Source organism: Rhinichthys klamathensis, unplaced genomic scaffold (genome assembly GCF_029890125.1).
Source record: "Rhinichthys klamathensis goyatoka isolate OS25496 unplaced genomic scaffold, OSU_Roscu_1.1 h1tg000354l_1, whole genome shotgun sequence".
In the NCBI taxonomy this organism is placed as follows: Eukaryota; Metazoa; Chordata; class Actinopteri; order Cypriniformes; family Leuciscidae; genus Rhinichthys; species Rhinichthys klamathensis.
The window spans coordinates 1,402,816-1,418,506 of NW_026606864.1; the positions used below are offsets into that span (position 1 = coordinate 1,402,816).

At 35.8% G+C, this 15,691-nt stretch overlaps 2 protein-coding genes across 3 annotated transcripts in view; both read right to left on the reverse strand.

The window, feature by feature from the left end:
• Positions 1–70: 70 nt before the first annotated feature.
• Positions 71–9,398, reverse strand: tomm7 (translocase of outer mitochondrial membrane 7 homolog (yeast)). The gene is made up of 3 exons (XM_056232748.1): positions 9,197–9,398; positions 475–523; positions 71–394 (listed from the first exon to the last, which is right to left on the reverse strand). Exons 1-3 carry the CDS (start codon positions 9,297–9,299, stop codon positions 379–381), a joined length of 168 nt encoding a protein of 55 aa, XP_056088723.1. The 5' UTR covers positions 9,300–9,398; the 3' UTR covers positions 71–378.
• Positions 9,399–11,323: 1,925 nt separating this feature from the next.
• hycc1 (hyccin PI4KA lipid kinase complex subunit 1) overlaps positions 11,324–15,691 on the reverse strand; it is a 49,880-nt gene continuing 45,512 nt past the window's right edge. For both annotated transcript variants that reach the window (XM_056232737.1, XM_056232738.1), the window contains exon 11: positions 11,324–11,959. In XM_056232737.1, the coding sequence (XP_056088712.1) occupies positions 11,403–11,959 (557 nt within the window). In that variant the 3' untranslated portion in view covers positions 11,324–11,402. The remainder of the gene's footprint in view (positions 11,960–15,691) is intronic.

The window sequence follows — 15,691 nt, forward strand, 5'->3', positions numbered from 1 at the left end:
ACTGATATTTATAAATGTAATATTTATGTGTCTGTACTTTTATTTACTTTAATTTGTACAACACTGAAAATCTGTGCTGATAAATATTTATTAAACATGTTTAATTTTTTTGAAACTGAACGTTGAGCACATCCTGAGATTGTTTACAATGATTAAAAACAACAAAGAAAATCCAGTTACATTGTGTGTGTTTCTCAAGACAATGTTTCAGAAAGAAGTAGTAAAACAAAACAAAACAAAAAGGAAAAATGAGACAGCCGAGTATTTACATCCCAGCATAACGTTCTGATCCAAGCGGTCAGTGTCCCGAGACTCCCGTGAGTTGGGAAGTTCAGTGGGAGGATCCGGATTGGTCTGTAGTGGCCGTCGGGAGCGTCTTCATCCCCAAAGCAAACTGAAAGAAACCGCAACATCTTCTTCAGCTCTCTGTGGTAAAACACTGTGCGCTTCACGTGTCCGACTCACACAACTCACCTCAGGACCGTGGGTTCAGGCATCCCTGGATCGGCTCCCCGTTTGAATCCTGGGAAATAAAGAAATACCGGTAAATAACTATAAATAAGTGTCCATGGAAATATGGATCAGATTCAGAAGCGTGAACACTCAGTGGTGAACCAGGTTGTTCAGTGGCTGATGCTGATCTTCCAAGGGAATATCATAGAGACTGCTCCGGGTCACATTTCACAAATAAATAAATAAAAATATAAATTATATATATATATAAAATATATAAAGAAATGAAATGAAATATACACTCATATATATATATATATATATATATATATATATATATATATATATATATATATGAGTGTATATTTCATTTCATTTCTTTATATATTCTCTTTTCATGGTAATGCAACACGAAATACCACAACAGCAATTTAACAAACACAACAAATACAACAAAAATACATTCCATGACAAGAAGAACAGGAGTAGGATGAAGAAAATAAATCTTATAAACTCCTACCCCATTCTTATAATAAAAATAGAATTACAAATTAGATGGCCTCACCAACATGACAAAAGATAACAACAACAAAAAATAACAAAATAGCCCAGACCGGATATAATCTACTTTCAATTTTAGACAAACAAAAACCACAATGATGCAATGACAACTCTAGCAACAGAAACAACAACGAGACCATAATTGTAGATACAATTTATAAATTTTCACATTCATCTTTATATAAATTAAGTATCTTCTGTATATACTTGTATTTAAATTGTAGAATGAATTAACAACATATATATATATATATATATATATATATATAAAAAAGAGAAAATTTAGTTTAATTGATTAAAAGAAAACTCAGCTTTGATCACAGGAATTAATTACATTTTAAAATATATTCAAATAGAAAAGTTATTTGAAATTGTAATATTTCACAATATTACCGTTTTACTGTATTTTTCATGAAAACAAAATGCAGCCTTGTTGAGCAGAAGAGACTTCTTTAAAAAAAAAAAAAAATCGTACGGATCCCACATTTATTAACTGTAATATATATATATATATATATATATATACACACACACACACACACACCTAAAGGATTATTAGGAACACCGGACTAATACTGTGTTTGACCCCCTTTCGCCTTCAGAACTGCCTTAACTCTACGTGGCATTGATTCAACAAGGTGCTGAAAGCATTCTTTAGAAATGTTGGCCCATATTGATAGGATAGCATCTTGCAGTTGATGGAGATTTGTGGGATGCACATCCAGGGCACGAAGCTCCCGTTCCACCACATCCCAAAGATGCTCTATTGGGTTGAGATCTGGTGACTGTGGGGGCCATTTTAGTACAGTGAACTCATTGTCATGTTCAAGAAACCAATTTGAAATGATTCGAGCTTTGTGACATGGTGCATTATCCTGCTGGAAGTAGCCATCAGAGGATGGGTACATGGTGGCCATAAAGGGATGGACATGGTCAGAAACAATGCTCAGGTAGGCCGTGGCATTTAAACTATGCCCAATTGGCACTAAGGCGCCTCAAGTGTGCCAAGAAAACATCCCCCACACCATTACACCACCACCACCAGCCTGCACAGTGGTACCAAGGCATGATGGATCCATGTTCTCATTCTGTTTACGGCAAATTCTGACTCTACCATCTGAATGTCTCAACAGAAATCGAGACTCATCAGACCAGGAAACATTTTTCCAGTCTTCAACTGTCCAATTTTGGTGAGCTCTTGCAAATTGTAGCCTCTTTTTCCTATTTGTAGTGGAGATGAGTGGTACCCGGTGGGGTCTTCTGCTGTTGTAGCCCATCCGCCTCTAGGTTGTGCGTGTTCACAAATGCTTTGCTGCATACCTCAGTTGTAACGAGTGGTTATTTCAGTCAAAGTTGCTCTTCTATCAGCTTGAATCAGTCGGCCCATTCTCCTCTGACCTCTAGCATCAACAAGGCATTTTCGCCCACAGGACTGCCGCATACTGGATGTTTTTCCCATTTCACATCATTCTTTGAAATGGTTGTGCGTGAAAATCCCAGTAACTGAGCAGATTGTGAAATACTCAGACCGGCCCGTCTGGCACCAACAACCACGCCACGCTCACAATTGCTTAAATCACCTTTCTTTCCCATTCTGACATTCAGTTTGGAGTTCAGGAGATTGTCTTGACCAGGACCACACCCCTAAATGCATTGAAGCAACTGCCATGTGATTGGTTGATTAGATAATTGCATTAATGAGAAATTGAACAGGTGTTCCTAATAATCCTTTAGGTGAGTGTATATATATTAAAAAACATAAAATGGGTTTTTGTAATTCCCTTTATCATCAATAATTCTCATAACTGTTATACTGTTTTTTCTCATTTAAATCAGCATACAAGCAAAACTAATATAGCAGAAAATAATACAATCATGTATGAATAGTTTACAATTTAATGTTTTTGTTTGTTGCATTACAGTAACGGCAATAAGATGTTTAATATTTGCAAGATAATGAGAATTTGAGGGAAAAATCTGTTTGTCAAAAAAAGAAAGAAAAGGATTTCTTAATGTAATTTATTTTGAATTTTGGGTTGAAATATAACTCAATAAGACAGCTATTGTGAGATCACCGATCTATAGAGCATGCAACATTTGATATAATGCTAATATATAATCAAACACGTTAAAAATGACAAATGATACACACAATAGCTAAAAATAATTAAAAAGTGTATACAATAATTACTCAAAACTCAAAAAAAATACATTATACATTAGCAAGGTGAGGGTGTATATGGCAAAAATCAAATGATCAAACGCAGGCTGATATATATACGATATTTGGCCATATTTTCAAGGAATTACATTAGAGTTAGAGGATGACATCAGCACTCTCTCTCTCGCAAGTCTGGGTTCCTCAGTTCTCAGGAACTGACAGAAGCTCTTCAGTGATTCGACTCGATTGGCATCATGAAACTGCCTCACATCCGTCTGAGATCCGGAGTGGAGAGAGAAAAGTCCCGCGTTGCAGCGTTCACACAGGAACTTTCTTCCCGTTTTCATTCAATATTGGTCTGACTAGCACAACAAAAGCATCATCCATGTGAGATCTCTAGGAATTCAGACGTCAGAGCTGATTCATCTCCGTTTCATTTGTTGTGCAACACGCTTTAAAATAGCTCTGTGGCAAAAGAATGACAACTTTTGCACACAATCTTCACTGCAATCTTTTGCTTTTCATATTTCATCATTACAGTTATCTTGGATAGTTCTGATTGGTCAACTGTGAGGTCTTTAAGAACCTCTTATGTTACTAACTGCAGTGGAAAAGCAAACCGAGCTAAAGTGTTATGATTTTTATGAAACGCTATGAAATTATGTTTTATGGATTTAAACATCTCAAATGTAACACATTAACATGTTTTCTCATAGGTATTACATTGCACGTTAATCCAATTAACTGTTATTTTGTGAATTCTAAAGTCATTTTAATATATTTGTTTACCTCTGAAAATCCACTTTCATTGAAATCTAGTGGCTTCTTTTTTTCTTGATTTTGCCTATTTTTTTTTCCCCTAAAGAATGCAGCTGGAATTAATGCAATAAACATGTTTTTTTGACAAAGATTTCAAATTGTTTGTGGTCTATATAACCTGCATCAGAATGAGGTCTGCAAAGGTGCGCCTGAAGGCACGGTTTGAAGACACAGTCAGTGGCGTCGCGATATGCAAATTTGTTTAAATTCATACTTACGTAATCACCATGACCAAAATTGCTTTTTTTTTTTTACATTGAATCTTGAAAAAAAATAATATATATATATAGGCCTACCTACCGACCTTCTTCTTTTTTTTTTTTTTTTGCTGTTACTGCAAACCAAAACATTTTTAAGGATGGCCTGGATCAGTGAAGGTTCAGGCTTCAATATCATGACATTCCCGACTGTGCTTTGCCTTTGATGGATCAATATAAATCACTGCCAAGGACTACCGAACCATTCTGGAGGACCATGAGCACCTATACCGGTTTAGATATAGTAGATAGTCAGACTTCAGATAGACATCTAAATCAGACCGTTGCACAAAGCACTTAAGACTCTGACTATCTTAAGTAGGACTACACTGCAATGCATTCTGGGTAAAATAAGACACTTTTCAAAACAAAAAACATGGCGGATCGAGTAAGCGCATTCAATACCCCAGCGGGAAATATGTGTTTGTTGGAGGAGTGTAACAGTTACAAGGACATTTTACTTGGGAAATTTAGCGGAGAATGTAGTAACAAGAAGAAATGTTTCATTTGGAAAGGGCCATTTTCCCTTTTTCTTTCGGCTGTTTGTAGTGTAACTGATTGTTACTGCTGGTTGCCAAGGTAACATATATGCTGCGTTCAGATTGCTACGACAGTTAACAGAGTTAATCCGACCGTTGAGCGGAGCGTTAAAGATGTACAGAAAATATACAAAAACATGGTACAAGTAGGTTACTGCGGTCCCTAAAAACCCGTTCCCTTCTTCTCATAGCTCTCTCCATAACGTCGTCAGCAAACCACAAATTATGAGCCATTTTCCCTCATCTTTTGGCTGTTTGTAAAGTAACTGATTGTTACTACTGGTTGCCAAGGTAACAGAGTCTTAGACCCAAGTTAGCCTGAGGGGGAAAAGGTGTCTAATTTTTTTGGTCTAAAAATTAAAGGGATACTCCACTTTTTTTGGAAATAGTCTCATTTTACAACTCCCCCAGAGTTAAACTGTTGAGTTTTACCGTTTTTGAATCCATTCAGCCGATCTCCGGTTCTGGCGGTACCACTTTTAGCATAGCTTAGCATACATCATTGAAGTGGACAAGACCATTAGCATTTCTCAAAAAAAAAAATGACCAAAGAGTTTTGATATTTTTCCTATTTAAAACTTGACTCTTCTGTAGTTACATCGTGCACTAAGACCGACGGAAAATGTAAAGTTGTGATTTTCTAGGCTGATATGGCTAGGAACTATACTCTCATTCCTGCGTAATAATCAAGAAACTTTACTGCCGTACCATGAGAGCAGCAGGCGTAATGATATGACGCAGCGCCTGAAAATAGTTCCGTTGTGTTGACGGAAGGTGGCCTATTTTCAGGCGCTGCGTCATATCATTACGCCTGCTGCACTCATGGTACGGCAGTAAAGTTTCTTGACACCTTAGTGCACGATGTAACTACAGAAGAGTCAAGTTTTAAATAGGAAAAATATCAAAACTCTTTGGTCATTTTTTTTTTTGAGAAATGCTAATGGTCTTGTCCACTTCAATGATGTATGCTAAGCTATGCTAAAAGTGGTACCGCCAGAACCGGAGATCGGCTGAATGGATTCAAAAACGGTAAAACTCAACAGTTTAACTCTGGGGGAGTTGTAAAATGAGCCTATTTCCAAAAAAAGTGGAGTATCCCTTTAAGTCAGTCTTTATCTTTGTGAAACAGTCTAACCTGCATTAGACTAGATGAGCAAATTTTAGACTTGTCTAACACTATAGACGGTCTAAAATAGCTTTGTGAAACTGGCCCCAGATCTCAATATTATTGAGCCACTTTGGGGTGTTTTGGAGGAGCGAGTCAGAAAAAGGTTTCCTCATAGTGACCCGGACACTGTTCTGCAAGAGGAACGGCTCAAAACCCCTCTGGACGCTGTGAAGAAGGACTTGTGTCTGTCATTCCAGAGACCAATTGATACTGTATTGGCTACAAAAGGAAACCCTATACCGTACTAATAAATTACTGAGGTCTATAACCAGGTGTTTAGTTTCATTGTCCAACCCCTGTATATATGTGTGTGTGTGTGTGTGTGTGTGTGTGTGTGTGTATGTAACCACACATTATAAATATATATTTATGTACTATTGTTTAGTGTTATATTTTTTACAATAGCCGTTTATTCTGAATATATTTATTCCATTATATGTAATAATATGTATAATAATCTAGCAGGCTTATGATGTCCTCTAGAAATGCTGATGTTTAGACTCGTGGGGCTTTTCAGTGCGAGGCAGTTTAGCCGACACGCAAAAAGCTACAACTTCCTTTTGCATCTCATTTGTCTCTAAAAACGTCTCCCATCATGCCAAAAATACAGACGCAAATTTTTGTGGAACAAGGAGTGTACGACTCAATCACAGAGTCCCTAAAGCCTCATTAACATTTCCTCATTTTACATTTAACCGTGATTTACACTGAACCCTTCTGACCCGAACGCTGTGGCCCGTCACGTCTGCTGAAGGACATAATCCTGACGGAGCATCACAGACTGTCTATCACAGCTGCAGGAAGTGATGCGTGTTCAGACACTTAATGACCCCACACATGAAAAAACTACATCAAACTCAACATTATTATCAGAAATGATGCAGTCACCCTGTATTATAAACACACATCCCAGAAGCCCTTTATCCTCCTGACGAACTGTCCTGCAGGGACTTCGGTCAGTGACGTGAAACCTTCCTTAATGATATTTCCAGTAAATAGTAGGATGGTATACACCCAATATAGAGAGCCTAAGCCCCTCCCCTCCGCTTCCGGCTCATGGGACCTTAATTCGGAAAAAATATGTATGGTAGTCAATGGCGAGAAACAACTTATCTTTTTATTCCGTCTGAACTGTGCCCTGAATTACATATATGATGTTTGTCAATTTAAAAGATAATTATGAAAGTCAAGAAAGTCGCAGTTTTTCATAAAACAGAGGAGTAACATTTAGTTTTATGTGAAAATCGATCAATGAACTACATCTCCCGGGAAGCGAAACAACGAGCGAGATCCGCTGCTCGTGTGTGTGTGCAGTCTGGTACAAAACACTCCGGCATGACGGCGTAACGTTACGATTATAACGTAAGAATATAGAAAACATGACAGACGTTAGCTTCTGTAAAGCTAGCTTCAGTAAAGTTAGCTTCAGTAAAGTTAGCTTCAGTAAAGCTAGCTTCAGTAAAGCTAGCTTCAGTAACGTTAGCTTCAGTAAAGCTAGCTTCAGTAAAGTTACCTTCAGTAACGTTAGCTTCAGTAAAGTTACCTTCAGTAAAGTTACCTTCAGTAAAGTTACCTTCAGTAAAGTTACCTTCAGTAAAGTTAGCTTCAGTAAAGCTAGCTTCAGTAAAGCTAGCTTCAGTAAAGTTAGCTTCAGTAACGTTAGCTTTAGTAAAGTTAGCTTCAGTAAAGTTAGCTTCAGTAAAGTTAGCTTCAGTAAAGCTAGCTTCAGTAAAGCTAGCTTCAGTAAAGCTAGCTTCAGTAACGTTAGCTTCAGTAACGTTAGCTTCAGTAACGTTAGCTTCAGTAACGTTAGCTTCAGTAAAGTTACCTTCAGTAAAGTTACCTTCAGTAAAGTTAGCTTCAATAAAGTTAGCTTCAGTTAAGCTAGCTTCAGTAAAGTTACCTTCAGTAACGTTAGCTTCAGTTTCAGTAAAGTTAGCTTCAGTAAAGTTAGCTTCATTCATGAGAGAAAATGTGCACCTTTGGGGTTTGTAGTCTTTGTAATTACGTATTTTCACAGTCTTATACCTCAACAGTTTTACATCAAACTGTGACTTTCTTGACTTTAAAATGTATCTTTTAAATTGACAAACATCATATGTGTAATTCAGGGCACAATTCAAACGAGATCAAAATATTTGTTGTCTCTCGCCATTGACTACCATACAATATTTTTCCGAAATAAGGTCCCATGGTGGCCGACCGGAAGGGGAGGGACTTAGGCTCTCTATATGATACGATTTAAAGGGAAAGTTCACCCCAAAAGGAAACTTCTGTCATCAATTTCTCGCCCTCTTGTCTTTCCAAACCTGCCAATGGCGATCATCTCAAACATGACAAAAATCAAGAGATTAATTGGTCTATCTGAGGTGTCGGTATCGCTATTAAGCATTATATTGACATTACACATGGTAAACCAATCAAAAATTCCAGATATAAGCTGTTAAATTTACAAATCTGCAAATATTAGTTATAATTAATTAACGAGATTATCTCTTTTTAATTAACTGATATCTGCAGACATGCAAATGTCAAAAGTGTCTCAAATGCTTTCAAACAGAAAAAGAGCATGAGAAAATTAAATTATATATCAGCAAGGCCAATTAATCGGTCAATATAGAAATATAATAAAATATATTCTTTTGGATTATCAGCATTGGCCCGTAATTACACCAACAGACGTGGTGTTTTGTAATCACCATAAATTCACCATCAGCTTTGTCAATGTAAAATGCACATCGTCTGTTTTCAAATGCAATAAATTTGCATAAATAATGTGAAAATAAGCATTTAATTTACCAACATTTAATTTTAATCATGAATCACAATATACACTTTCTTACAACTCAAAACCACAAAGCTGGGGTTGTGGTCAGAGCGTTGCTATGTGGTTGTTAGGTTGTATAATAGTTTCTAGGGCGTTGCTAGGTGGTTGTTCAGGGGATAGTTGCTATGGATTTCTAGCAGACTGCCAGGGAGATCAGTGTTGTTTGCTAGTCCAAGTCACCGTCAAATATTTAATCAGGTTTCGAGATATGAAGCGGGTCCGTAATGTAAAGTCTAATCGCTTAAAAAAAACATAACAATTAGGACTTGTGATCAAAGCTGAATTTTCAGCATCATTACTCCAGTCTTCATAATGTATGCGTGTGTGTGTATCAAAAACTCATCATACGCCTGAAATAGACACAAATGATGCATACAGTAAGTTAAACACACAGGATTTGCGTTTACTGACCCAAATAAAGCACAGTGGGGATGAAGCCCCAGCGGATGACGAACTGGCCGCACTGGAACACCTGCTGCAGCCGCTGCTTGCTCTCTTTGCTCAGTTTGCTCATGATTTCACTCAGATTTGATCAATTTTCGTCTTTGGATCCGATGTGGAGCAGTGAAGGGCACGGAAGACCGCAGGAAACACGTGTATGCCGTAAAGTGTGCGGCGGCGGCTGCGTTCCTGTGGTAACCGATTTGCGACAGTCGCAAAAAGGCGGAACAGTGACACCTAGCGGCCACACAAGGGACATCGAGACGGCAGCAGGTGCACGATTATGTCCATTTTGATCAGTTATATGTTTGTGAAGTATTTACACGTGACATGCTGAATGTAACTCGAGGGACATAATTGTGATCCTAGATTGTTTATTTATCTTAACATCGACATGTTCTAAGTTATGTAAAGGTGATTTATATGCATCTTACATTATTGTTTTGAGCTATGTGAAGTGATTATAACTTTGTAAGAGATCGTATTATTTCAATATAATTGTTCATTTGTGTTGCAGTTTGACAAATTGGTCAAACTGTAAAGAGAGTTTAGAGATTTAATTAGGCCTATTTATTTATTGTAAAAAATCATTATTAATGCTAAATTTAATATTGTATGTAAATATACGCATTTTGACGATTTAGTTGAATTACTGACTGATGACAGATATATAAAATAACAGAATCCCAGTCAGATTTTCACTTCATATAACTACTTTTTACACTATATAATTATATGACGTATATACTAGCTTTTAAGTTTAATTGACAATTTATTCGAAAGCAACTATGAATATAGTTTAATGTTTCAGCTCAATTGGACTATATTATATTATTATGAATGATGTAATACATAGAAATACAAAGAACTAAATAACTGCATGAATAACAATTATCAAATTAAATAATCAAAACGTGAACTTTCAAACCTAAAAAAAAAGTAATTAATTATGTACACAACCCGTTGTTAACAAACAGACATTTAATTGGAATACAAAATAAATTCACACATCACTTTTGTTCAATCATTTAATCTCAAAACTGTTCAGAAGGAATAAATCTATTGTCATTAAAAGTTGATTCGAAAAACATCATTAACTATATAAAAATCTAGAGGCATGCTGAAATAGAAATATTTATTTTCAGAGACTGTAACCATGTTATTTTGTTGATGAAAGGCAAAAAAAGAGACTTTAGTACAATAATATTTACAGTTCACAAGAAAATATTCACATTCTCAAAATAATCTGAATACGGACACAACCACTGTTATTGATGACCCACTTCAAATTAAAAGCACAAACCATTATGACCAGAAAAAAATGCCTTCAAAAACACTTCCAATGAGATGTCTTCCAAAATATAATTATAATAGAACCAGACAAATATTGATGCAGTGATGCACCAATAAAAAAAATTATAATAATAATAATTAGTCCAAGAAAAAAACTAAAATCACTGATTTCTCTTTCATTTTAATATCAAGAAATGATTTCTGGCTTATAATCACACTGTTTTATGGGTCTCTGCCGTAGTGCTTTGCATTGAAAGCATGACATCAGTTGCTGAACTCCCATAATGCATCTCTTTAGCATCTCTTATGGCCTCGCGCATCCTCACACACAGCAATTCAAACAATAAACATATTGCTTTTCAAATACCGCATGAAAAACAATGTAAACGAAGACGACCACAGTTTTGATTTGGTGTCTTACTCCACCAGATTTTCCACTCTGGGTTTTGTAATCGAGCATCCAAATTCCCATGGAAACAGTGTTAAATGATGGCTTCGGTTCAAGCCCAGTGCATGCTGGGATACTAAGAGCAGGGGGAACTGCAGAAGACGTGTGAGCTGCGAACACACACACACATAAATGAAAACCACACACGGTTCAGTATGCGTGATCTTCTCTCAAACGCTCCCAGACAGACGCGCATTAAAAAGCTCGTAATCGCATGTAAACTTCATGGATCGACTTCATACCTTGAAGAACAAACTGGGAAAAGTTCAAGTTTGCTTTAAAAACACTTACTTCAAAAATACATGACTTTGGTGATTACACACAACAACAACAACAAAAAAACAAAACAAAAAAAAACTAGAAACAGACCGACTTTCCTGTAAGGTGCAGTTTTGTGCCTGTGTGTGTTAGAGTCGCATTACTGTAGTCAGAAGGTCACAGGTCAGAGGTCACGTGGATACTGATGGTGGGCGAGCGCTGCCGATGCTGGTGGGCGGGGCTTAAGTGCTCGGAATAGGCCACGCCCTCGTCCGGCAGGCCCCCGTCAGGAGCGTGATTGGCCGTGGGGCTGGACGCGCGGCTCGACGACTGGTTCCCGCCGGAGAACACGTTGCTGACCTGCTCGAACGAGCGCGAGAAGACGGCGCTGGCGGTGCGCGACAGGCTGAGCGAGCCGCTCTTGGGCACCGATTGGCTGGCCGTCAGCGTCAGGCGTTTGAGTGACAGGAGCTCCAGGTTCTCGCTCATGGCGCGGACGGCCGCCTGCTTGCGCGTGAGCTGATCCATGTCCTTCTCTTTCTCCTTGTCTTTGCTGGATCTGCCCGTCAGGCGACGCAAACCCTTTCCCGTCGGCTTGGCTCCGCCCCCGCTGTTGCTGATGACGATGGTGGGGGGGCTGGCCTGACCCTGAGCTCCGGACACCTGTGTGCAGATTCCCTCGTCCACCTCCGCGATCTCCGTCAGCTCGTCCGGGGAACCCAGATCCACTGCGTCTGCGCCGGGACACAACACACTTATAGAAGCACTTCCTACAATCAGATCTGACACATGCAATACAATTGTTTAACACTCATTTTGGTTTTTTTTTTTTGCTCTGTATAACAAAATAAACGCATTTTTGCTCTCGACAACTATTTGTAAAGTTAAGAAGTCTTGTATTATCTCTTAATCACCAGAAAAATAAGTCAAGTTACAACTATTTGTTCAATTCTCAGCTGAATTTTCACAAGTACAGGTGAAACTCGCAAAAATTAGAATATCATTTATTTCAGTAATTCAACTTAAAAGGTGAAACTAATATATTATATAGACTCATTACATGCAAAGTGAGATATTTCAAGCCTTTATTTGTTAGAAATTGGATTTTTAAAAAGTTTTTAAAGTATTTTAAGCCATAATCATCAAAATTATAACAAATAAAGGCTTGTTATATCTCACTTTGCATGTAATGAGTCTATATAATATATTAGTTTCACCTTTTAAGTTGAATTACTGAAATAAATGAACTTTTGCACGATATTCAAATTTTTCGAGTTTCACCTGTAGCGTTAGAAATAAGGATGTTTAAAGTACATGAATGTTTCTTTTTTACCAATGCATCTGGTGCAGAAATCAGATTTAAGAGCATTATCAGGACAGACAGATGAGAAGCACAACACTCGAGCTCAAACTCTACAGACGTCCTCTAAGAGTGAGCCGAGTCTTCGGGGGAATAAAGCAGGATTCAGCAGAGGGAGCTGTTGGCAGGACGGAGGTTTTTAGGGAGAAGGAAGGAAGGAAGGAAGGAAGGAAGTGTGCAACATCACAAACCAGAAGTTTAAACTAGGAGAGAAGGAACAGACTGACAGGAAGTTCAGATGTTTTCTGTTGGGTGATAGTATTGTAGACAGGTTCCCTGGTTTTAGTATGGAGGTGTTATTATTTGATTTGCTATAGATAGATGGAAATGAATGAGAAGCATCAATTTGTTTTGTATTTAATTAAAAGATAAAGATACCTGAAAAGTTTGTTATGAACCTCCTTTTTGAACATGGGAAATACTAATTTGAATTACTTACAATAATTGTGGAAGATTGTGCTGAGAAGTACATGATTTTATAAAGCCGTTATTTTAATTTTATATATGTATGCATGTCTGTATATATATATTTTTTTATTTTCTTACACGTTCAAAAAAAAAAAAAAAAAATTTTTTTTTAAAAACAATACAGGTGAAACTCGAAAAATTAGAATATCGTGCAAAAGTTAATTTATTTCAGTAATTCAACTTAAAAGGTGAAACTAATATATTATATAGACTCATTACATGCAAAGTGAGATATTTCAAGCCTTTATTGGTTATAATTTTGATGATTATGGCTTATAGCTTATGAAAACCCAAAATTAGAATATTGTGAAAAGGTTTTCATGGCTATAAGCCATAATCATCAAAATTATAACAAATAAAGGCTTGAAATATCTCACTTTGCATGTAATGAGTCTATATAATATATTAGTTTCACCTTTTAAGTTGAATTACTGAAATAAATTAACTTTTGCACGATATTCTAATTTTTCGAGTTTCACCTGTAGCGTTAGAAATAAGGATGTTTAAAGTACATGAATGTTTCTTTTTTACCAATGCATCTGGTGCAGAAATCAGATTTAAGAGCATTATCAGGACAGACAGATGAGAAGCACAACACTCGAGCTCAAACTCTACAGACGTCCTCTAAGAGTGAGCCGAGTCTTCGGGGGAATAAAGCAGGATTCAGCAGAGGGAGCTGTTGGCAGGACGGAGGTTTTTAGGGAGAAGGAAGGAAGGAAGGAAGGAAGGAAGTGTGCAACATCACAAACCAGAAGTTTAAACTAGGAGAGAAGGAACAGACTGACAGGAAGTTCAGATGTTTTCTGTTGGGTGATAGTATTGTAGACAGGTTCCCTGGTTTTAGTATGGAGGTGTTATTATTTGATTTGCTATAGATAGATGGAAATGAATGAGAAGCATCAATTTGTTTTGTATTTAATTAAAAGATAAAGATACCTGAAAAGTTTGTTATGAACCTCCTTTTTGAACATGGGAAATACTAATTTGAATTACTTACAATAATTGTGGAAGATTGTGCTGAGAAGTACATGATTTTATATAGCCGTTATTTTAATTTTATATATGTATGCATGTCTGTATATATATATATTTTTATTTTCTTACATGTTCAAAAAAAAAAAAAAAAATAATTTTTTTTTTAAAACAATACAGGTGAAACTCGAAAAATTAGAATATCGTGCAAAAGTTAATTTATTTCAGTAATTCAACTTAAAAGGTGAAACTAATATATTATATAGACTCATTACATGCAAAGTGAGATATTTCAAGCCTTTATTGGTTATAATTTTGATGATTATGGCTTATAGCTTATGAAAACCCAAAATTAGAATATTGTGAAAAGGTTTTCATGGCTATAAGCCATAATCATCAAAATTATAACAAATAAAGGCTTGAAATATCTCACTTTGCATGTAATGAGTCTATATAATATATTAGTTTCACCTTTTAAGTTGAATTACTGAAATAAATGAACTTTTGCACGATATTTTTCGAGTTTCACCTGTATTGGTAATGGACACAATTATCAGCTCTAACTTCCATGAAACCTCCTCACTGATGGTTATATCAGACGCATCATTTCCTGTCAGTCTTGTCTCGTTTCTCGGGCGTCTAAAGGGAGGTTGTTTCCCTAGGCAACCCAGTGGATAAGTGTCGGGAAAGGAGGTTTCATAATTGGCTTCTCTGACAGCGGAAAGTGAGGCGGGACTGAAGCAGTGCAGGGCATTTCCAGCGTTGGTTAGCTGTGAGTTCAGGAGGTTTGATCGGATGGAAAACACTCGAAACGCAGAAATGAAGGGAAAAAAACAGAGATGTGGAACGAGTTGGCGAATGCGAAAGAAATTAGACGCGAGAGTGTTAAGACATAACATAAAAAAACAGGGACATTCATAAAGTTAAGGAGAGGATTTCAGGAGAGCGTAGAGGAATACTCCAGGATCAAGAGAAGCTCGATCCACAACGTGTGTGATATAATGTAGAAACAGTTTAATGGGTCCCCAAGTAAAAAATAAATTAATAAATATTTATTTAAAAAAATAAATTAATAATAATATAATTGTATAGAATTACAACATATAATTGATATATAATAAATGTTTATTTAAATAAATAATACATTAAGAATAATAATAAACATGTATAATTGTATCTAATTACAATATATAATGTAATATATAATAAATACATATTTATTTAAATAAATGCTACATTAATAATAATAAAAATATACTAACTTATAATAATTGTATCTAATTACAATATATAATTTTATAATATAATTATAATGAAGTTTATTATTATTAATTTATCTAATTACAAATTTGTTTTAATATAATAAATAATAAATGTATTTAAATAATACATTCATAATAATAGATGTAATTATAATAATTGTATCTAATTACAATATATAATTTAATATATAAATGTTAAATTATATATATATATATATATATATATAAATTGTAATAAAAAATTATAATATAGAAATACATTATATATATATATATATATGTGTGTGTGTGTGTGTGTGTGTATATAAAATAAATATATGTATATATTACATGCATATTGTTTGAAAATATTTATGCATGCACAAACAATAAATTAATCTAATTAATTATTTATATATATGTAT

Excerpts from the sequence above, each read along its gene's own strand:
- tomm7 (XM_056232748.1), bottom strand. The coding sequence starts at position 9,299 with ATGAGCAAACTGAGCAAAGAGAGCAAGCAGCGGCTGCAGCAGGTGTTC. Across the intron at positions 524-9,196 it reads CCCCACTGTGCTTTATTTGG|GATTCAAACGGGGAGCCGAT; the intron begins GTCAGTAAACGC and ends TTTATTTCCCAG.